This window comes from Mchenga conophoros, linkage group LG17 (genome assembly GCF_057382185.1).
Source record: "Mchenga conophoros isolate Kocher_MC1m ecotype Shallow Benthic linkage group LG17, M_conophoros_male_GT1.1, whole genome shotgun sequence".
Taxonomy (NCBI): domain Eukaryota; kingdom Metazoa; phylum Chordata; class Actinopteri; order Cichliformes; family Cichlidae; genus Mchenga; species Mchenga conophoros.
Genome location: NC_140542.1, coordinates 30365359 through 30390317, shown reverse-complemented (window position 1 = coordinate 30390317; position 24959 = coordinate 30365359). Strand labels below are relative to the sequence as shown.

General features: G+C 39.2%; 1 protein-coding gene across 2 annotated transcripts in view; it reads left to right on the top strand.

Annotated features, from left to right (window-relative positions):
- Nucleotides 1-24959, top strand: part of cacna1c (calcium channel, voltage-dependent, L type, alpha 1C subunit) — a 226021-nt gene that overhangs the window by 133397 nt on the left and 67665 nt on the right. For both annotated transcript variants that reach the window (XM_085251617.1, XM_085251618.1), the window contains exons 4-8: nt 7432-7571; nt 14376-14515; nt 15770-15922; nt 18053-18252; nt 20683-20786. In XM_085251617.1, coding sequence (XP_085107743.1) covers nt 7432-7571; nt 14376-14515; nt 15770-15922; nt 18053-18252; nt 20683-20786 — 737 coding nt within the window. The remainder of the gene's footprint in view (nt 1-7431; nt 7572-14375; nt 14516-15769; nt 15923-18052; nt 18253-20682; nt 20787-24959) is intronic.

Below are 24959 nucleotides of genomic sequence, written 5' to 3'. Positions count from 1 at the left end.
TTAATTATGTAGAACATAAGCACTCGTGCTCTTACTGTCATATATATTCAGTAAACCAAACCTAGTGTCTCACTAAAAGCTCAGAATTAGTCAGTTACATTAAAGGGAATGGATTCAAAGCCATATTGAACTTGTAGTATAACCTAGCATAATTTAGACTAAGTTAAAGGTTGAAGGTTGACCTTTATATTACAGAAAACTGCAGAATATGCTGAAATTTTCTTTCTTTTCTTCTGGTGTTTATTTCTGCTTGGAGATCTGTTTTATCAGGCAGTGAGCACAGGAAAAAGTGCCTCACTGTCTACACAATTAAGTTCCAAAAACCCAAGTAGAAATTTGTGTTTTTGATTTCATTAAATTCATATTGTTTATAAAGTTAATGATTAATTATGTTAAATAATTGGCATCTAAATGTAACTTAGATTAGGATTTATTTTTTTCATTTTCAAGCAGCCCTTTACAACTGTGACAGATGATGTGATGTGAATAAAGACATGATGGAAAAAGAAAACTTTGCTTACAAAGAATCCGACTTTATTCATATTTTTTAAATTGATATTGAGCAATAGTTTTTTGAAGGTTTTGAAGGTCAGTCATCGACTGTTTTCTCACTTATTTTTAGTCCAGGCCTTGTACCTGACCAATTTCAAAGTAATGTTTTGGTTGAATGTTGGAATGTTGAGGAAACTGAACAATAGGAGGCAAAAAGAAGAAGTTGCAGCCCTGAAAAGCAGATAAACAATATCATGTCCTTAAGAAATGCGAAAAGCATCCCCCCCAAAAAATAAAAATAAAATAAAAAGAATAAAAAAAAGGAGTCTTGGATTTGTCTACCCATGGACCTCAACATTATTGAAGCAGTGTAGGATCATCTTGGCATTCAACATCCAATGATTTTGTGTTACATTATTCTGTAGATCACAAGTGTCAAACTTATGGCTCGTGAGCCCACTTAAGGATCTGTTCTGGCCCACTCATGGTCAACTTTGGACCTTAACTGTACCTTGCACTAACAGTGCATTAAGTCATTAAGAACAGGTCATGGGATGAGAGTGACAGCCTGAATTGTTTATTTCACCTGAGACAGAGGTCTGAAATATGGTCACTTTTTGCCTTTCTACTGGCAAAGACGTGCTCATGGTCATCCATACCGAACTGGCTAAGTTTAATGTTATAGATGAAAGGGCTGTGTAAAGTGATGCTAAAGTTTTATATGAGACTAAGTCCAATCTGCTGGTGGTAAGTAAAAGGTAAAATGTGGCAAGTATAACACATGATGACTGCATCAGAGATGAGCACATGATTTCATACAGGAGCTGTTGCTGGTATACATAAGTGCACAAAGACTTACAATAGGAAGTTTGAATGCTGATAGAAGAGTAGTAATTAGAACTATGTGCTGTGGATATTCTTAGTACTGTACTGATCAGTGTCATCTGTATGTGTGTGTGTGTGTGTGTGTGTGTGTGTGTGTGTGTGTGAGAGAGAGAGAGAGAGAGAGAGAGAGAGAGAGAGAGAGAGAAGAAGAGAAAGTCTGCTGCCGCTGCTGTTGCAGCCCACAGTTTCCATGGTAACGTAGAAACCCATCTTGGTCTCTATGGTAACTTCTTGTTGGCACCCACAGAGATAGAGAGAAAGAAAGAGATGAAGATGTAGAAGAGAGGAATGAGAAACTGAGAGAATTCAAAGCATCATCCTCTTACTTTTTTGTCTGAGCTTCTAATATTGTTATCTGCAGCCTCACATGGGCTTTTGGTTGGCTTCATATAGGAAAGAGGTGGTTGCTAGTTCAGTCTGATGTAGGTGTTGAGCATATGACTTACATATAGAACCCACGTCGTTTAAAGAATTTCCATCTGTTTAGGGTGTTGGGTATTGATATTACTTTACCAAAGTCTTTCAAGAAGCAAGTCTTGCCACTCAGCCGTGCATCTTAACAACTCCTCTGGGCAGTTATTTCAGCAGTTATTTTTAAGAGTATCAACAATAATTCCAAAGGTAGATTGTGGAATCAAATCAGATTAGAAAACATAGGTTTAAACAACTCCCACCCCCTTCACCCCTGCAAACTATATTAATAATTCTAATGTGCAAACTTTTACAACATCGTAACCTAAATCTAAAGCGCTGTAAAAAATAAATGAAATGATTAACAGGTTTTTCCCACCAACTTATTGGGCTAAATTTAACCCCTTACTGTATGTAAAAGTTTTTAAAAGGAAAAAACAAATTAGAGAAAAGTTATAAAGTCATACTGCTTCACCTGATAACATTAATTAACTGGAACTACTGCTCCTGCTACACTGTAACTTGATTAAGCGCAGCAGCAGTACAACTGCTCAACTTCATTCACACCTGGTTTATAATAATATATACGAGAGGTTTCAATCTGGCTTTCGCTCATGTCACAGTACATCTGCTTTACTTAAAGTTACTAATGATCTTTCAGCCTTTGACACTTTCTCTCACTCCATCCTTCTAAACAGACTTTCCTCTCTTGGCATCTCCGACACACCCCTAACCGGGTTCCAATCATATCTCCTTGACCGTTCCCAGTTTATTCAATTTAAATCATTCTGCTCTCGTCTATTCCCAGTCACTTTTGGTTTACCCCAAGGTTCAGTCTCAGGCCCTCTTCTCTTCATAATATACATCCTCCCTTTTGGTACCATTGTCAATAAATTTGATCTTCACTTTTATTATTTTGCTAATGACACCCAGTTATATCTCTCCTGCAGGCCTGATTCCTCCAGAATGTTTATCTGAATTAAAATCCTGGTTCAGCTCAAATTTTCTTAAGCTCAATCAGCATAAAACTGAAATCCGTATCAGCTCCAAATCCAACCTACTAAAGGCAAATCATTTCACTTTCACTATTGAACCTTTGTGGTTTTCGTTTCACCTCGGGTTAAGAGCCTTGGTGTCATCCTAGACAGCTCACTATCCTATAAATCTCACATCAGTGATCTCACTCATTCTGCCTATTTCCGTCTACACACCATTAACCGATTACATCCTTCTCTTTCCACTCAGTCGGCGTCCGTTCTTGTTCATAGTGTCGTTACCTCCTGCGTTGACTATTGTAATTGACTCTTAGATGGTCTCCTCCAAAAATCCCTCCATACGCTTCAATTGGTTCAAAACTGCCCGCATTATTACCAGAATCCCGTCCTACCAGCACATCATCCCTATCCTTCAGGAACTTCCAAATAGTATACAAGCTTCTTCTCCTCACCTTCAAGGGCCTTAATAACCTTGGTCCTCCTTTCCTTTCTTTCCTTTCTTACCTTTTGTCCAGTTATATAACTGCATTTGTGGATGTCAAGTAGACATGCTGAAGATCAAACCAAACACCAGCATGTGGAAGAAAGATGATTTAAGTGGCACCAAATCATTTCACATTCACTAATGACAACTTCGCAGTTTTCGTTTCACCTCAGGTTAAGAGCCTTGGTGTCATCCTAGACAGCTCACTATCCTATGCCAAAAAGGCTAGTCCGAGTGTTTCAAAAACTGCTAATCAACTGGGAGCTTCTTGCACAACCATCTCTAGGGTTTACAAAAATTTGTCTAAATAAGAGGAAATCTCCAGTGAGCATCAGTTCTCTGAGAGAAAATGGGCTGTTGATGCCAGAGGTCAGAGGAGAATGTGAAGATTGCTGCAGACTTATAGAAAGGCAATTAAACCATCTACTGATTGCAACCAAGTCATGCAGAAGAGCATCTCTGAATGCACAACACTTCAAACCTTGAGGCAGATGGGCTACAGCAGCCCACCTGAGGCTTCAGTTCACATAAGTACACAAAAGCTGAAGATTAGAACATTACTGGCTGGTCTAATGTGTCTTGATTTGTGCTGCAACATTCAGATGATCGGGTCAGAATTTGGCAGGGACAAGTGAAGAATAGGATATTTCTTCTGTGGTACTGATTTGTGCTGTTGTAATACTTTCGATATGATACTTTTTTTGTCTTCTTCTTGCACACACATGCCTTAACACACACACACACAGTGCGATATATCTGTGGGTTCCTTCAAAAGCAGCTTAATAGCTAATCCTGTCTTGCAGCATACACACAAACACAGAAGGTCATTGCAAATGGAAACAATGTCTGCGCTATGGTAGAATGTCGATACTATAATCTGATTGGCCTAGTTGATGGATAGGTGGTTTGGTTGACCTATCACAGTTAACTGAATTATTGCCCCCACATGCTTACCTTTCGGTCATTCTGTCTGCTTTCTTTTCTCGCTCTCTCTGTCTCTATAGTCTGCCGCTCTTCCTCGTGTACTCTCATCTTCTCTCGTCTTTTTCCAGTCACTAACCAAATTAGTCTTGCCCCTTTGGATTTTGCCCTTTACAGGACTGGATGAATTGAAGGAAAGGAGGAAGTGTGTGTTTTCTGTGTGTGTGTGTGTGCGTGTGTGTGTGTGTGTGTGTGTGTATGTGTGTCAGGCTAAGCTGTTCCTACCAGATGTTTTTCTTTGTTTTATGTTTCTGAGCGCCGCACTGTCTGCCTGTCACCAGCAGATACACAGCTCGGGTGTGTGTATCTTTGAGAGAGCGCGAGCGTGATAGAGAGCTTTTGTATATTCGAGAGGGAGGATGTGTGTGTTTGTGAGATTAATTACTTCCGCATACACTGCTAACACTCCACTGTGCGGTGAAGGGTCGACGGTACAAACGGTGAATATTAAACCAAATCAGTTCTGCCGGCTTTGAAATCGAAACGCGCACGCAGAAAAAAAAAAACAGGTGTCGACTGTGAAAATCTCAGTTTTTATCATTAAGCTGGACACTTTTGGGCTGAAAAAGACGCTGAACAGAAAGGAGTGAAGGTTAGAAATGTAGAGAGCAGGAGCACAACAAGTTTAAGACAGCTTTCTGAGCAGGTGACTGAGGCGCAGAATCCCTGGGCTAAAAATCGACTCGCCTTTCACGTATTCTGTGTTTCAACCTGTTTAAATCCACAGAATTATAATTCAGGTCACTTCTTTGACTGTCAAGTTACTTGAGCATTTCTAAGTGCGGGAAAAATCATGGTTTACAAGTTTAATCGCTTCATTATGAACAAAAAAGAAAGCAAAGGACAAGTTTTCTTGTTTTTTATCAGCCTCTTGCAGTTGTAATGTGTTGGCAGCTGTGATTCATGAGACATTTTTGAGATGGCTCTTATATAGAGCTCTTAAAAAAAAACAAGTTTAAACACTTGAAAAAAACTACTTGAGAAAAAGTGAGATCAGTGGTTAGAAAAATGCCTGATTCCCATGGTACTGGAAATTGCTGTGTTAAGTGTCACTGCAACTGGCCTAATGGGAGTCTGATGTAGTCTTTTCTTGTTTGTTTAGCTGGATGGCCTTCGGATTTCCATCAGCCTGAACATCTAATCTTAATGCGGCTACTGTATACACAAGTTTTTCCAACATAAACATTAACTTTAGAAACACTTTAGCGATTATAGACTGATCGGACTGATTTGGATTAAACACCATTACAAACATTTAACCTTCATTCAGCAATGATTTGAGAATGTTCGCTCTTTGTACTGTCCTTAAAATCACCAACAATCAAATAAATACATTAAAGAATAAGAAATTTTATTCTCAATGAGAAGGTTGGCATTCAGTTTTAAAATGCCATCCCTGTATAAACACCGGTGTTGAACTCCAGGCCTCGAGGGCTGGTGTCCTGCAGGTTTTAGATGTGTCCTTGACCCAACACAGCTGATTTAAATTGCTAAATGACCTCCTCAACATGTCCTGAAGTTCTCCAGAGGCCTGGTAATGAACTAATCATTTGGTTCAGGTGTTTTGACCCAGGGTGAGATCTAAAACCTGCAGGACATCGGCTCTCGAGACCTGGAGTTCGACACCCCTGCTGTATAATCTACAGAAGAATACATTTTTATTTTTTCCAAAACCAATGTCATGTCCATTTTATGACAGAGGTAAACAGATCTTTCTTATCCTTGCTAATCACTTATTCCTTATCAGTTTTAAGTTTTAAAAGATGTTTCCCCTCAGTGCAAATGATTTAGTATTTGAGAGCCTCAAAACAAGCCAGAAACAAAAAGAAATTTAAAAACACAAAGGCCAGCATGTGACTCAGGTGTTGCACAGTCAGTGACGTCAGTGTTGTAGCTGTCAGGAGAAAATGTCAGCATTGATCAGAGGAAATAACAGGCTTGAAGGCATATAATTCCAGTGGATTGGACAATTTAGAAGCTGTATTGTATTGTATTGTATGTGGTTATGTACGTCAATGATGGAATCCAACCTAAACTCTTTTGTCAGTCAGCCTGTGAAGATATTTTGGTAAATTTAAACACAGCTTCTTCAGGTTTAGCTGATTCTTCCCAGGGATGAGACTGGAGCCTAGAGAGACCTGCCTGGCCTTCTGTCCCAAACCTCTGGCCCGCTGTGTGTATGTATCCATGGGAAAATAGAGGGAAAAAGAGGAGGAGCAGGGAATAAAATGAATGGATGGATTGATAGATGTTTTTATTACCCACCCCCAAAAGAAAGAAAGAAAGAAACTGGGCAGAAAGCAAGAGGATGTTGAATAATTCTATATATAGGATGTTGTATTTGCACAGCAAGAAATAAATAGATTTCTGCATTGCTTTGATCTCATTTTCCTTAAAAACTTGACAAAACATTTAAAATCAGATATGAAAAGGGATTAGGTGGATGATGAATTGTTTACGACTTTGCAACAGTCAGAAAGTTATATGATCCTGCTCTCTTTCAAGGACATTTCAGGACATTTCCCAGGACCCCGTCAGGCTGGGGTCGGCAATATGACAACAATCCCTGAGGAGCTCTGTAGTAAAAATCCCGTTGTGTGTTTGCGTGTGCATACATGTGCACATGAAATCATTCCTTCCATCAGACAGTAACGTCGTAGGACAGGAAGAGAGCCAGTTTGATTAAATAATCAAAATGCTTTGATTGTGTACACGATTACAAGTTAGACAAATACATGTTAACATATAAATAATCAAACATGCGCACGCACACACGCATGCATACGCACAAAGCAGAAGCCACATAAACAGCGGCAGAACATCTTGTTCTGGCTGATAAATTTGAAAGAGTAGGCAGCCAGCACTGCGAGTGCTCACAAGTCATATACAATGTCCTTAGAGTTGATGTGGGAAAAATAAAAAAGTTTTATGATTGTGAATGAACGTGTGTATATAATAGTGCTACAGCATGTCAATTTTTTCCAATAAGCCACCTCTCACGATGAAAAGATTTACTGCACATAGTTCAATCCTTTGCGACATGAACTTAGCATTTAATCTGATTTCAAATTTTCATTTATAATTACCTCTGATTTTATCTGTGTCTGTTGCTCGTTTTATGTCATGCTGCAATGATGCCCCTCAGATGAGTAAATGGAGTTTTTTATGTTTGTGTCTGCACAGGAGCGTGTGGAGTATCTGTTCCTCATCATTTTCACGGTGGAGGCGTTCCTGAAGGTAATAGCCTACGGCCTGCTCTTCCACCCCAACGCCTACCTGAGGAACGGCTGGAATCTGCTAGACTTCATCATTGTAGTTGTAGGGTAAGCGATCAGAATCACACAGAAAAGAGACAAACTGCGAGGTGTTATTTGATGGTTCTCTGTTACTCCAAGTGAGTCTATGAAGTTTGACAGATGAAGCAGATTTCATAGATTCAGTTGTGTAATTGTGACGCATAGTCTCTTTTCAACAGCTACCTGACACACACAACCTCAGCACATCATTAGCAAATTAATCATAGTACCTTAGTATAATTACTGTCAACCAATGGAAGTACAGCCAAGTCAATTGGCAGCCTCTGTCTAATGTAAGAGGTAGTCATAGTGTTAGCATCTATCAAAATTACAGTAAGATAGCGTTTCACGTGGCCTTCTTTACTTTCAGTTGCAAAGGCAAAGAAGCAGCTATATTTTCTCTTGTAGCTCATCTTTTACTCTAATTCCTGTTTGTAAAACCAGAAGGGCGCTCAGACAGACTCTACAAGGCCAATCCCATATTTTGCGATTTTAATGAAAGTGATCCAGGTCTGCACTAACATTTTATAGATTCTTCTACTGCTCCTCCTTGCTCAACATCTCCACTAGGTTTCAGCTCAACTCGTCTCATCGACAGAGAGATAAATATACGGCCTTGGTGAGAAGCTGAAGTCTGTTAATTTATTTACTAATTTAACACGACAGTCATGTGTTTTTTTTTTAACATCCAACCATTGAAATAAAAAGTTCAGTTTGTGCCAAAATTATGTTCATTTTTCACAGTCGAATTGTCTGTGTTGATAGCCTGGATCAGTGCAACTGCTGTGATCTTGTCAGCGTTATTGAACACTTTCTCTATTTGTGACGGTAAAATTATTTGATTTGCAATGTCCAACCTGCTGGCACACAAAGTAATTCTGAATTAGGAAGCTGATTGAGGATATGCATGCTCTTTTTTCACAATACCTCGAGTATATTTAGTATTTTGTTGTATTTTAGAAAGATTACTGTAGTAGCCATTTGAGAGGAGTATTGTCCGCTGACAAAGCTTTCTTTAGTTCACAGAAAATCTGTGCTAAAGCTGCAGCAAACTTTGGCCATCAGTGTATTGGTGAAGCTTAAACTGATTAGCTTGTGAGATGCTGATAGCAAAGCTCTGCTCTGTTTTTCTTTATCTGCAACTCAGCAACATAGTCCATCTGCTAAATCCATTTTGCCTAAGTTTGTGTGTGTGTGTGCGTGCGTGCCTGCGTGTTTGTGTGTGTGTGTGTGTGCGTGTGTGTGACCCCCTTGCCAGCTGTGCTGTGTGTACATAATTTTGGACTTGACCACTGGACTTGACAGTTACATTTATGCCATAAAGATGGTCTAATTGAGCGTGTGTGCCTGTGTGTGTGTGTGTGTGTGTGTGTGTGTGTGTGTGTGTGTGTGTGTGTGTGTGTGTGTGTGTGCACGAAAGCACCCTCAGCCTGGAGGAAGCCTTTGTAAATACACCAACACACAGACATGCACATTCAGTGAGTCTTGTTCATTGCAAGTCAAGTGTTCACTCATATTAGCCATCACTAACTGAACACGCTTGGCTTGAGCCTATAACCACACACACACACACACACCAACCACACACACACACATACATCCCATCGGCTGAAAACATGGTGCCAGTGCCCATGGCATAAACACAACCTTTGCCACTCTTAAGCTGTTATCTACCCTCACTGTCTGTCTCCCTCTGTTCATGTCTCTTTCTCGATGTGAATTGTGCCTTTTATTGTAATGTAACATGATTTAATTTACAACTATAATGCACTGATGCCTGCAAATATTTTTGTTTCTCTTACAACCTTGCCAAAGGAAGTTCAGAAGGCGAAATACACGTCTGTTTGACTGCATGACTCTATTTGGAGTCATGCAGAATGACACATCAGTCTATTTAATGATTAATGTTATAGGGGACTGGATATGGATGCCTCAAAAGGCTCAGAAAATATGTATACTAGAGGGTTAGGCCCACTGAACATATATATAAACTTGGCACAAAATGTAAGGAAATTTGTGTTTATTTCTTTGTCGTAACTTTGCTTCTTCTTTGACACATTTGTAAACATATTTAAGAGTTGAGCAGCAGAGATGAGCAGTAGAGTTGAGAATGAGGGTTGCACCCAGAGGGAACACCAAATCTCCTATGCCAATGCCAAACAGCTTATTGACTTTTGATTAGTGTATTTTATTAGCTTGGATGATTAAAGTCTGAATTCTTTCTTCAGTCTCCAAATTCAGATACCCCCCCCCCAAATTCAGATTTAGATCTGAGAATACTGAATAACTTCAAAATTTTTAGTTTTTAACTTGAGGTAGTCAGAATTCAGTGCAAAGGTCATGTATGCTCCTTTTTTGCTGCTATGTAAATCAGTCGTGAAGGTGAACATGATCATAATTCTTTCCTAATATCCCCCAAACAGCTTATGTTGCCTAATCCTAACCACTTCTTTGCTAAAGAGCTAACACATTAGAAAGCACTCCACTAATATGCAAACTCAGTTTTAACTTGACATTTAACTGAATTGGAAACCAAATAAAATCCACTAGAGTAGATGTGAAAAGCTAACAAACACAAAATTCTTCTGTTTCACAAGCTGCAGGGAGTGTGTGTGGCTGGGTGTTTGTGTGGCTATGTGCATAAGTGGCTGTTTGTCTCTGTGCCCTTGCGAATCTAACTGCCAGTCTGTCTGTGTGTCTGTGTATAGATGAGAAGTGACAAGAGTTCACTCCCTCTGGATTATTCACCATATGGGTGAAGGAGCTTGTACCTGGTGCTGAGCAACCTCAGAGACACACACACACACACACACACACACACACACACACACACACACACACACACACACACACACATAGATACTACGGTCCACACTTGGCTGGCACTTACCTGAGAGGTCATTAGTTAAGGCTCAGTAATTCAACAGGCTGTGTTCATGTGTGCATGCGCAATATGAATATGAATGAGACTCAAGTTCAGCAGTTTTCAAACTTTTTCTGTCACACAGAAAAAAATGTGTACCCCATACCCCATCCACATTTTTAATAATCATTAACAATTAAAAAAAAAAGACCCACGTTCAATTTTAGTAACTTAAAGATCAGATTGGAAAATAAATGTTAAGAACCTTGGTCTCTGCATTCATACATACCTTGCTTCTTCATTTTTGACTTCTCTCTTTCACTCTTTGTCATCACTTTTTCCACTTTTGTTTTTCCTCAGATATATTAGGTCCATCTCCTTCCCCATGCAATTTTATGTTTCTTTCATTTTACTTTCCCTCCTTGTATTCAGGGTGTAATCAATACAAAATACAGAGTGAAGGATTCAGGCAAAAAAAAATTATCTATTTCATTTGTTCAGCATTTACAGGGTCAGAAAACTACCACGTGACACTTACTGTACTCCAGGATGTAAAATTTGGGCAGAATTAATACAAGCTGAATGAATATTTTGCTTTATACTGTAACAAAAAGAGGGGAAAAAAACAGGGAAAAAAAGCCTGTGGAAAAACTCACTATACTTCACTCAGATTCGGCACTACAGGCAATACTTTCCATGCTGTCGAGTTAAAGACGACAGTGAATGTGATGTGAATAAACTTTCATGGCCTGACCCGCAAAAAAGAATTTGTTTCCTCTATTGAACTTTTCTTGTTTGGAGAATGTTAGAAATTATTGTGAAGCAAACTTGTGTGTATTTACACAGATATATGTTCAGATTACACAGGAGTACCATACACCTTTGGATACTGAAGATGAATGACAAAACGTGCTGGGAAAGAACTTTTCCTTTCACGCATACAAAACAATTTATAAAACAATTCATTTATATTATAAGCGCAGAGTTTGTGACAGTTTGTTCGAAGAGTTTTATAGACTATGTTTGCTTTTATAAGAGATAATATAATGTATTGTGGTTTGGTATAATATTTCATGAGTCAGTCGTAGCTTTTTGTAAAAAACAAAAAAAGAAAAAGAAAAAAAGTAAATAATTTATACACTAAGAATAAACTGTGGTATCTTAGGCTGGCCAAACTCGAGGAAACCTTCAATATAAAAGCATTAAATTTAGATCAGGGTAATGATCAATATCATTACCATCTCTTATTACCCGATTTGATCCACTTTTTATCTAAATACATACCTTTATATAAATATAAATACTTCTGTTATTACTGAAGCTCACCTGCAGTACCATTACAGCCCACAAGGGGTTTCCTTCCTGCACAATGACTGTGTAAAAGATTTTATACAGTCATTGATCTGCACTGTGGGAATCACTGTTCTAGAGACTTGACTATTAATCAGAGCCTTTGAAGGATAGTAATACTAGATAGCAACTCCACATACCTCGTACACCAAAATGAGCTAAATTAGGCTTATCAGTGGGCTGATATTATCAGTAGATATTAACTGTCGATATCAGCATTTATGACAATTTATGCCAATAAATAAAAAATGTAAAAGGAGATATAGTAGAAACATCCTTCAATATATCACGTGTTTAGAACACCACAAACGCAACAACCAGCTGATCCAAGCAAAGTTGGCCAAGGCCCAAACAATCACACAGATAACTACACAAAAATAAAATTAATTCAATTCACTTAGAAAGGAAAGAACAAATAAATACCTGTAGATATATACAGACTATTTAAATCCGCAAATATGTGTCAGTCAATTTTTCTCTGTTCGCAGGATAGCAAACAAACAAACAAAGGTATCTAAAGGTATCTAAAGGTGTAAAGTATGTGTATTTGCAGCATAACACATGATCAGTTCAAAGTTGTGAGTCAGTGCATCAAGGACTGTAGTGCCATCTAAATGTGAAGCAGAGACTCTGCTTTTACTTTATCACACTTTGCTACAAGTGTTATTTACATGCTTCAAGAATCACTATTTAAACATGCTCAAGCTTTTAAAACTGTAATAATTAAGTGTAAATATTTTTTTCTCAAGCGACACAAACACCCAAATGTTGACATTTTGACTTCTGTGAGACCTCTCAGCCTTTTTTCTCTTTCTGAATGCGTGCGGTTGGTACTCTCTTTAGCTGTGGATCTATACAGCTCACAATGTGGTGCTACACTCCAAGGCTCTAATTACCTTTAAACACCCTACAACAAAAGAACATGCTGGTGGTGCAAAATTGTGAATCTCTGACGTACTGTTCGTGCTCAGTTTCAAAGGAGTGCTTCCCACCAAGAGAGAGGGGGAGAGAGAGGAAAAGAGAGTTAATCAAATTGAGAGGGAGGTAGTGCGAAATAGAGAGGCAGAGAGAGTGTGAGAGGGAGAGAGGGAGATATGTTTTGAGAGGCCTTTTCAAGTGGCCATTTCATCTGTGCTAATTGATAATTCTCCATGACTAACGTGCCACTGACTGGCCTTTGAGCCACGCTAGCTGGAAAATGGTATTGTATGGTGATTTCTAAAGGATCTCGGAGAGCCAGAGACAGGAAGGGGAGAGCGATAAGCTCAGCTGGACGTACATAAATTCAAGCTTGTGAGTCACTTACACCAAAGGGATGTATGTCAATAATTTCATTGGGATATCAGTTAACAAAAGGGGGGAGCGTTAAAAAGAGCATATTTAGCTCTTCATTGAAGATTATACTTCTGCTTTACACTGATAAATATGTATGGAAGCCTGAAGAGTACAGTGTGATTGCTGATCATGTCATTCAAGACATTTCTGGGCACTGGCCTCTGCTTTCCACCACACCCTGCCTGATGGGATCGGTGTTGTATTTCATCCCAAGTTCTTGCAGACCAATGTGAGAAATTATGACTTCACTGACCTCGGTTTGCACTCATGGGCACTGTTATACGACATTTCGCTTTACATTTACCACAAACTTTTACTGCTCTACAGTAAAACAGTGCTGCCCAACCTTATTGGCTTGTGACCCTTCAAATCCAAAATCAAGGCCATCCTCAGAGTGCACCTGTTTAGCTGTTTTGGCCCTTTTCTGTAATGATGTCCTTTCAGTCCCAAGGTTGGTAATTACTGGTCACTCTGACTAAAAGTCAGTAACCCAAACTATAATAAATCAGTCCCAGGCCTGAATTTCACCAAAGTAAAGTGTTCACACATTTTGGTCAAAGTCCATTAATTTAAACTCATGAGCAGTTCTTGCTTAAATCTTTCTTGGCTGGATGTTTCTGTTTTCATGGAGGGTAATAACTAAAAAGGGCAACAGTGTAAAAATACATTTGACATTTTAAAAGAGAGTTTTTCTGCATAGTACCACATAACCTGACTGTGCAGCTCTCTTCACTACAGTCATGCACAGGCATCTGTGGAGCTGACTGTCAAATCATTAAAGCCACATGCCTCACATTTCCTTATCTGCGAAAGACAGAAGGAACAGATGAAACATTTTCGATTGTTTTCTTGGAAGGATAACTTGCTAAGCTGTTTTATTTTTTGCTTTCGAGTTTCTTCAAGAGTCAAATTGTGAAACGACACTGTTGACTTCACCAGGCCTTTACCTTCTAAAAATATGTTCCCAAATTTGGCTGCTGTAAGCACATTTCACTTATATTGCAATGTTTCCACTGGTGATTCATTTAGTATAGAATTAATGAAAAAAGTGTTTAAAAAGTTTTATTTCAACTGAAACCTGATATTGTGCAACACTACTGACAATGTCTAAAGTGGCAAACAAAGATGTAAAACACATGGCCATAATGACACCAACTGTGGTGGGGCCTTTACAGCTGTATCTCTTTTATTGTTTTCTTTCTCTCATAGATTCTCTAGTATGTGGAAATGGGATGTCAATGTGAAACTGATGGTTATTGAAGTCATTACCTTCTGTCTTACAGGTTATTCAGTGCAATCTTGGAGCAGGCCACAAAAGGGGATGGGGCTACTCCTATTGGAGGGAAAGCGGCGGGCTTTGATGTCAAGGCTCTGAGGGCATTCAGAGTACTCAGACCCCTCAGACTGGTCTCTGGAGTACCGAGTAAGTACTGAGAGCTATGGAAGTAAAAAAGAAGAATGAAAGAGAGAAAAGCAGGAGCACAAATGGTGCTCTGGGGATCAGGTGTGAATGGTGATTGGGTGTTGTGGGGGGTGGAATGGACCAGAGATTGAAGCTTGCATTGGTGCTTGACGCCACACATGATGACACACATATACTCACACCCAGTCTTCTTCTTGTCAGAAATGCAGAGGCTTTCAGAACTGGACGATTTATGTGCGTACTTGTCTGTGAAGACACTCTTAATGAAAATAGTGTGTTTCCACCTTTATGTGCATTACACTTGCAGACAAATGCAGAGGATGCAAGTGCACAGCTATCACTTTGTCATTTGGTGTAAAAGTGCTGAGTGCCGTTGTGCGCTGTCCAACATCACTGGGCTGTCATGGCAGTCGTGGCAACTGATCAACAGCGTGTTTGCCAGCTGACTTGCGCACAGATGGTGTTCAGTTGCTTATGTGCTGTGGAATTTATTATCTTTTTATTAAAGGCTGATCATTAAAGGAAGAAAAACATGAGGTTGTACAATCAAGACGTCTTAGCCATGCCAGTTATTCACGACTGAAAAGTGGAAAAACTGCTGTTCCAGCAACTATCTAAGTGTTCCTCACTCCATGACACCACACTAATTTTGCAGTTGCGTTTTAAAAAGTTCAAAAGAGTAACTGATTAAATTAATACGAGTGTAATCTGATAAACTGGTCTCGCCTATATGCGCAAGCCTGTGAACTTTTTTGTTTTTAATTTAGTTTGTTTTAACAAATTAGTCAGTTAAATAAACCCACAATTTCTCCTACTGCCTTTTGTATTGTTACGCCTCTTCAGCAGCAACATATTTTTGCTCCTCTTGTTTTAAGTTATTAATATGCAGAGCACTGAGCTTTTGTTCATTAAAGCATTTATTAAATTTAACTGGAAAGGTGTTCTGCTCATAGACAAATTTGCATTTAAAAATACCATGTTTTTTTCTTTGCCTACAATTAATAGAAGTCATACTTTTCAGTAGAATATCTGTACAAAAGCAATATTAAAGCTTCAGATGAAATATAACAGCCAGCTTAAGTGCTTGCATGGTGATTCATTATGACAATGCTGGTATATGAGGTGGCAGTAATGATTTTTAATGACAGTAAGTCTCCAATCCTCAGATTTTATAAGAACTGTATGCTTTTTTAAAATGTTCTGTACACTCTCATATGCCTTTTTGGATTCTTAGCAAATGTGTGCCTCCTGCAGGTTTACAGGTAGTGTTGAACTCCATAATCAAAGCCATGGTTCCTCTGCTCCATATCGCCCTGCTGGTCCTCTTCGTCATCATCATCTATGCCATCATCGGTCTGGAGCTCTTCATGGGCAAGATGCACAAGACCTGCGTTCATAACCTAACAGGTACACACAAACACTCACTCGTAGAATACCTATTTATAAGCACTGATGCACAGATATAAATAAAAACATGCACGATCAAACACAGCCAATGGCACACAACACTTCAGTTGCTTAGATACATGATCAAAGCATGTATTGAAGTGTATGTGCAGCCATGCTTCAGTTAGCATTTATTCACATACATACAAAGTGCAAACTTTGGTGTTCAAGGTCTTTGGTTTGACTGAGCTTTGCATAAATTCGAACTCTACAGTAAAACTTTATCAGCAAACAAACCTTAAACAGTTAAATGATCACATCAATTAATTATTCAAACCATCATTTATGTTTCTGAGCAGGAACAATTTCAGCAATAATTGAAACAACAGCTGCCATAAATGATTGAAACAATTTTCAGCAAAGGGCCTCAGGTATAATGGACTGGAGTGTTATTATGATGGTGTTATACATCCCCTGAGAGGCATTAGCTTTCCACAGGGTAAGTGCCAGTGGAATACTCTGCTATCCTATACATCACCCTGAAGAGCTTGTTTTGTATAATTAGTAAAACACTTTTTCCACATTGATTTTTTTTCATGGTGCCTTTGTTTGGTGTTATTTCATGGTGTCCTTTTAGCCTTTCAACCTCTTTTTTTATGTGAATGGATTGAATCTGTAACAGAGCTTCCCGTAGCAAAAAATCAAAATGTTCAGTGAGCACTGCTTGGATGGGCGTAAATCTCTCCTGCTGGGATCTGCAGTTCAAAAGACAAGCAGCTGAGTTCGAAAAGTATGTTCGATAAAAAAAGTGCAAGTCTGTGTAAACAAAAGCATAAGGAGTCATGATCTCAAGGAGAATTTTGATAACAAGGATCCAGTCGCCACTATATATCATAAATAGTACAGTACATGGATATTCCATTGAAATGAAACATTGACTAGAGTTTTGAAGCTTGGAGCTTCTGCTATTGCTAGTGCTGGCAAATAGGGTGAACTCTGTTGCAAACAGGTGCCATACCAAAAGCTTCTTTGCAATTGCTTTGGTTGCTAGCAGATTGATGCTGTCACCCATAGTTTGCATGGAAGGCTCCAATTTGTCAGCAAACATGCTAACTAACTGGAAAACGTATGACACAAACTGGAAGCAGAGACAGTTCACCTGCAAAGTAAGTGGTGCTTTGCCACAGAAATCAACATATTTCAGTATATTTCATGTCTTCACAGTTAGTGGCATTCACAAGGCAGTTTGTTTGCAACCTCTTTGCAATTAGCTATTGTAAGCAACTTTTCCCTGGCAATCGCTGATTACAGGGGGTAGCTGACAGGTCTCTAGACATGTATGACTGGAGCTTAGCAACTGATTTCACAGCGTAAGCCAGCAACCTCTTGCAACCAGTAAGGAATAATCCTAGCAGCCAGTGGTTAGCAGACAATTGCCAACTGCTTTCTAGGCCTGTGTAAAGTCACTGCATTGCTACATGAGATGCTAACTTTGACGAGTGAAAAACAGGCTTAAAACAAAACACAATCGAAAAAAAGTGAGCAACTAATAGTTTGCAGTATGTTTTAATATGACAAAATCTTAAAAAGTTACAGAGTTATTGGAAGTGAAACTTGCACGTGCTACCAATGCAAAATACACTTAAAACAGTGGGTTATGTGAAAATTTACAGTTGGCATCAAAGCAGACTTAAGCTACAGAGCACAAAATGTTTTTATACCAGCTTCTAAACATGTTTATTTCTGTTATAAATTTGGTTATCGTAACATGTGAATCCTTGACAAGTGACCTCCTTTTGGAGCATGCCTCAAGCAGGCTTTCGAGGATCTGTGGTTTTTGCTACTTTTAAGTTGGCTTCCTGCTGCTTGATTTCTACATTAAAAATCATGATGGGTAAAAGCTAAAAATGGCTTTTTCTATGAAGTTTAACTCACTACATCTGTGGTTTCTAAATAAATTATAGCTGTCTTGTTGAGCTGTTTTTTCCCTCGTACAACAGAAAATGATCTTTGTGTGTAATTCAGTCTAATTTTCCACCTCTGACCCTCCTCAACAGTGCATCATTAAAGCAACAAAAAAGACATTATTTGTAAGATATCTGAAAAATTAAAAAAAAATGGCCATTGCCACTTTTTTCTCTTTTGTCACAGGCACTATTGCAGAGGAAAAGCCAGCACCATGTGCACCTGATGGAGCTTATGGTCGACATTGCAAGCAGAATGGAACACAGTGCAGAGTTGGGTGGGAGGGCCCAAACGACGGCATCACAAACTTCGACAACTTTGCCTTTGCCATGTTAACGGTGTTCCAGTGTATAACCATGGAAGGCTGGACGGATGTGCTGTACTGGGTGAGTCGGACACCAAAGCAGTGTTTTTGTGTTTGTGTGGCTTACTGAGTACCAGAGGGATTGGTGCGTGGAGCCTCTTTACTGTATCTGTAACATCAGTGCCAGATGAGTGCTTTTGAGAAAGGAGTATAACACAATAACAAAAACACTTGTTTTAGAAAGGTGGGTACATATACAAAGACTGAACAAATACACACACAGAGTTAGCTTCTATCTCAGGTTAATGCAGACAATACACTGTGTAATTGAAGCTGCAGATTCATTTAGAACGTGTGTAGAATCCCTACGCTTGATTTCAGTGTCAAGTGAGCAAACATGGGGCCACAGACAACTAAATATTTCCGCAGGGACAAGTTTCCCTGCTAATCAAATCAAATAGAGCTTGGTAAATTAGAACAAAAGGGCTTTCAAGATGCTGGACAAACCTTTAGAACAGCTTTAAGTGCTTTGTTGCAATTGCATTTTTGAAAGTTTTATCTTGTAGGGAAGTAAATGCATTAGCTTTCTGGCTTGACATTTTATAAAATGGTTATAAATTAGTTACAAAAAGTAGCAAAATAAATTTCTCTTGTGTTTGAGATCTACATGGCACTGAGAGGTCAAATGGACTGTTGCTTAAGAAAATAACAGCAACTAGAAGAACACTGCAAAAAAACAGAAGCTGAACAACACACCGTGGAAATAAAAAAAAACACAGCTGAAATTGATTAAAACAAAAAAGAAGTTGACTAAAACACAGTCGAAGCAGAAAAAAACAAGAAAATTCTACAAAACACAACAGAAGTGTTTCTGGGGACACAGTACCGTGACGAACCAGCTGCAGAAATGACGGAAACCAACGCATGCCAAGCATTAAGACACGCTTAAAATAACCAGAGGGTTCATCGGTGTTGTGAGGCTTAAAAAGATGGAAGGTAATTTTTGTTTTAATCACATGATTCATATAATAACGTAAATACATTCTTGCTATTAGCTATTTACTGTTAGCTTGGCACTTCCGCAGCTGTTCCGTCACCTTATAGTGTCCCCAAAAGTATTCTGTTTTTTGTTTTCACTTTTGCTTAATTTTTTCTATTTCCATTGTGTTTTATTAAACTTTCACTGTGGTTTATGTGTTTTTTCTGTTTCCTGATGTTTTCTTAAGAGCCACTGTAGGGATATCACGTAAAAATGTGCATCCAGTATGTGCTTGTTGGTTGAGTTACTAGCTCTACATTCGTTCTGCTATTTCTGCTTATCTACTGCAGTTTCCTGTTTATATTTACCCACAGCACGCCTATAACAAATTTGACGTGCTGTAAAATGTTAAATAGTCGAATGATTGAAGCACCAGCCCTTTGACAATATTTTGTTTGTGTTGTAATTTTACATAATTGTCAGCGTCACTTTCACTACAAAATATCAACATGCAACATTTGCTGCTGTCACAGCACATAAACCTGCTGTCAGCCTTCTCCTTTATCATCTCCCCTTTTTATCTCTGTCCCCCAGTCTTTGTGTTAAATTCTTTAATTAAGAGCCTTATCATATTATTATCTGCTAACCTAACCTTTGCATTTACAACCTCAATCTAATCAGTAATCTAATAGTCTAATAATGGGACTTTTGTTTTGAAGTAAAATCCTGGATGCTAAACTGCTTACTTTGTCAGCATCGATTGCTACATATATCCACCCCATTTATTCATCACAACAATTTCCACATTAATCTCTCTTGATACTGTTGTATCTTTGTTTCTAGATCCATGTCAAAGGAGCTTGCAAAGAAAAGCGTCTGGACTTCTTTAAGTTGCTTGAAGACGTTTCACCTCTCATCCGAGAAGCTTCTCGGATGAGAGGTGAAACGTCTTCAAGCAACTTAAAGAAGTCCAGACGCTTTTCTTTGCAAGCACCTTTGACTACGATGACCTGGATGACTGAGAACCTTCACAGACTTTCTAGATCCATTCACCAATCTAAGATGAAATTACTTAAGTTACTGTGGAACTGTTTAAAGAGATTTTTTAAATTGCAGCCAGGGTTTGCCATTAAATTACAAAAGTGTTCTTAATTGTGGATCGTGGCCTGCCTGCTCTCCAAGCAAAGAATAAAAGGCTTATAGTCAGTTTTAATCATACAATTATGCCATTCTGCTATCTGCTGCTCTTTTAACATGCACCGCTCCTTTTCTTTTTTCCTGCTTTTATCTCCTTTTAACCTCTCTCTCTCTAACACACTTTCCTGTCCTTGACCTCTACCGCCCTGACTCATCCGTGACTTCATCTTCTCTCTGTCAACCTTCACAAAACCTTTTCTGTCATGTTTCCTGTTCTTTCCCTACTTTTCTCACCCACCTGTTGATTCCACATCTGTGCTACTCCCCCTTTTTCTCCTTCCTCTTCTTTCTCCTTTTCTTTCTTCTTCGCTCCTCTTTGCCTTTTCTCTCTCTCAGATGCAGGATGCCATGGGCTATGAGCTGCCATGGGTCTATTTTGTCTCTCTTGTCATCTTCGGCTCTTTTTTCGTTCTCAATCTCGTTCTGGGAGTGTTGAGCGGGTAAGAGGTTATGCTGTTGTCACTTGTGTATGTGCAGTAGGTGTGCTGTGTGGCTTTATTTACTATTTTAAATGTGATAAATGACGATGTTACAAGACTCCCGTAATGCAATCTAAAGTGCAAGTTTTTTCTTATTATTTCTCTTTTTGTTGTCATTAATGTTTTAACACATACATACACACAGACCCAGTAAAATAATAAATTAGATGCAAATAAGAGCCGTGTGCTGACAGCAGTCTCACCTCATCATTCCACCAGAAAAAGCAGAGCTAGACAACCGTAGTCCTCTGTTGTTGAGGAAAGATAAAATGATGATCACTGAACTGAGCAAAATCATTCGCTCTCTTCCCTTTCTCTTTCACTCAATCAATCCTTTGGCACAGGCCTGAAAGAAATACACAAAAGCACTCAGAAAAAGCTGCGAGTGACCCCACGTCTAGCTGTCGTGTTCATGTCAGTTTGCCCACCTGTCTGTGCTGGACAGGTAGACACATACACACAAATATTTACACATTTCCAAAACGTAACACATTTCAACTTAAAATGAACACTGCTGTGTTCCTACATGTTTTTTAGCTTACATGCACGTTTGTCTCTTGCAAGTTAGCATTTATCTTTCTTTTTTTTTTTTTTTACATTTGTGCGCGCACACACAGAGTGTTTATATTTGTTTAAAGGCATGTGCTGCGCTGTGTGTTTTGTTTCAACAAATACTGCTCGAGCAGGCTCGCTGGGTGCTGTTTTACCCCACTCTGCCAAGTCACACTGTTTCAGTACAAGCGCCTCCCGGTCTGCAGGGACACACTAGGGTATAAATAATTCACCCCTCAAGTCAGCCATGGAGGTGGAATGCTAAAAAAACTTGCACAACAGGTAAAACACAATAAGGACAGAGTGGAGTCTGGAGGAAATGTGGCATTAAATATGGAAATTATGGAACAGCAGGCTGCACTGAGTAGTGAAAAGCATTTTTTTAAGCATCTGTAAAAAACATTGTTTGCAGATCACACATGATGGTAATAATAATGATGATAATGTTAAAAAATAATTGTCAATAAATCGGCAGAGAATGGTTTTGACTTGATGTCTATTTCCAGTCCATGGGAGTCTTGGTGCACAGTCTCTTCATTTGTCTAACTACACTCTTATTTCTCCAGTGATGAAGGATGAAAAAGAAGAATTACAGTGGAAGTAGAATCACCTATGTGATTATTAAACTTCTGACTTTTTTCTTGCAGGAATACATTAATTCATTTATTTTGTTTGTCCCATGAGACTCGCAGCCTGCTGTAGGTTTCACTGTTTTAAAAGACCCGCTGAATCCACCAAGGCATCTCTTTATCATTTCTCACATTCATATTGCCCAAATACTTTGCCATGTGGCACGCTAAGTGACTAACAAATAATATCAATGCACCATAATCCCAGCAAGGAACAAGCAGAGGTAAACGGTTCCATCTGTTGGGAACTTTCACCAAGGATCTAATTCATTCCCTTATCCCCCCTTCTCCTTTCTCCCATCCCCATCATCCTACCACTCCCTGCCTTTTCCTTCAATCCCCTGTCTTCTTGTCTTACTTTTTCCTCTTTTACCATCCATCTACTTCCCATCTTCCATCCTTCTATCTCCTCCCTTTGCCCCCTATCCTGATGCCTCCTAGGTGAATGATGCTGTAGGTTACACGTGGCCCTGGGTCTATTTTGTCACCTTAATCATCATCGGATCCTTCTTTGTGCTAAACTTGGTTCTGGGGGTATTAAGCGGGTAAGGGCAGGGTCAAAGGTCGTTTGAAACTAATTTTTCTTTCTTGTCTTTTTGCTGCTCTTGGAGAATTTTGCTTCTGGTCTTTTGCTCAAGGGATCTCTTTACTTCCTTCTCCTTCCTGCCTCTTGCTGCTGCTGGCGTTTATATTTAATGAGTACAAAGCATGTACAAGATTGTGTTTCTATATAGTCCCATTTGGTTGCTTTACAAGACCATGTATCTGAGGCTTTGTGACTCTTCCAACTGAGCATTGCTGACTGCACATAGATTTTTTTTTTTTTTTTTATCACTGTAGCTGACTGTAGTGAAATCATACTCGAGCATCTGGCTCGAAGACCACTGAAACCTTCTGGGTATTGTTTCTCTTACTACAAGGCTCCACTGCTGTTTCTGTAAAATAGCACTAGTGCTATTGTGAAGTGAAGTGCTCTGTTTTCAGCACTGATGCAGGGTGGAAAAACTACCATTTCATTTTGGGGTTTTTTTTAAGGAATTAATATGTAAACTAAGAACTGTTGTGATTAAAGCTGTTTATAGACCAGCAGTTAATACACAAAAACATGCAAGAAAATGTATCTAAATTCAGCAGTAACAGAAGTATATCAATTGCCACCTAAAAACATCTTAAACTTCTCAGTTCCAAAATCAGCTCTGCCAGGGAACAGGTTTTAGAGTCAGATGTCTCACCCCTGACTGACTGACTGACCTGAATCTGACTTGATACCCTCAGGAGAGGTGGCAGCAGCATTGTAGGGAAAATAATAGAGGTCTATCTGTACCAAACAGCTTGGGGGGTTTGGTAGTCCGACTCTTTGTCTGACTTGTGATTAATGATGCTGTCAGCTCACTACACAGCCTGACCTTATACCAACTGGTTACTCCATGGTGTGTGTAGGTCTCAGATTGGCATAATAACTAATGGCTAAACAGGAAGAAGGAGAGTGACGGATGTAGAGACATAGGCATAGGGTGTGACTGTGTTTGTCTGGATTTGATGTAATACGTAAACAGAGAGGATGGAGAAAGTGGCTCGACCGAAAGAGAATGAGTAGGTAGAGAAAGGAGAATTAAAAGATGACTGAGGACAGAAAGGTGAGACAGTGGAGAATTGGAAAATGAGCGTGGAGCCTAAGGTTTTAGCACTCAAGGCCACACTCGCACACACACACATACAGGATATGCGCACTGAACTGCACAAGCCCAGATCAATAGGATTGGATCTCCTGCTAATGTTCTGACAAGTGGGACAATAGATGTTTGTCCTAATGCTCATTGATCTGCTGTTGTGGGTTTGAGTTCAATCTGAGGTTCCATCATTCCCCTAAATTTCACACAGATATCCTCAAACACTTGAATTCTGCCCAGCCAATAGACATGACCAAAAAAAAGTCAATAACAATACCAAGAGTTTCATCAGTTCTTGATCTCTGGAGAGCAGTGAAACACTAACAGCCTACACAACCTCTCTTAAAACCTTTGTGCTAATTGCTTGAAATCTGATTAGGAGTATTGAGATAACGCTTAAACCTGAGCTTCAAAAAGAGTCCCACTTGTATGTTCAAAACGAACGTAGGGAAGTTTACTTCTATGTAAAATATTCATGACAAGGAGGCATTTGCTGTGTTTATTTTCCAGCAGGCCTTTAAATATGAATTTGTTCACGTTTTAACTGCAAAAATTCCCAAGTCTCCCAAGTCCTGTCAGCCCTCATCTGAATAAATTTCCTTTGTTCAGACTGGATCTTTGGTTCTAACCTGTCTTTGACCTTCCCCGAGTGCACCGTTTAATCAAGTGTTCCTCAGTTCTTTCTTCCCTCCTGTCACCTGGAAGCAATTTCACTGAATTTCATCATAATGATATGATATTTCACACTCGCTGGTCACGTTGGTTTTAATTGTCTTAAATTGTTTTTTCTGCACGTGTTCTTTGTGCACAAAAACTCCAAAATCCAGGTGAGGTGCAAACCTATAACTTTTTTCTGTAATCAATGTCTCTGAGTAGTAACTGAAAGAATGAGTTGGCGGGCAAAAGGTTCGGAGCTCAGTGATGCAGGATGACTTTAGTGCAGAGCCACCTCTCCAACTATTTGACAACAGCTGAGGCTGTGCAGCTGGTGAGGGCGCCCTCTTTGTGCCTCCCTCCGGGGTTGTACCAAGCACATTGCAACCTGGGGTAGACCCAGAAAACACCACAGGAATCCCATTTCCCAGCTGGCCTGGATCCACCTGGGAGTCCAGTACAGATAAATGAAGTCTTGAACTTTAATATTTAGTAAGTTTTTACAATCGGCAGACTTTTCACTGTAGCTTTTTATCATATTAGCTGAGCATGCATCAGCCAGAAATCATCACCTGTTCCCTGCTGAGAAAAGGTGGTACAATTCATCAACAGTGCAACAGCCTAAATGA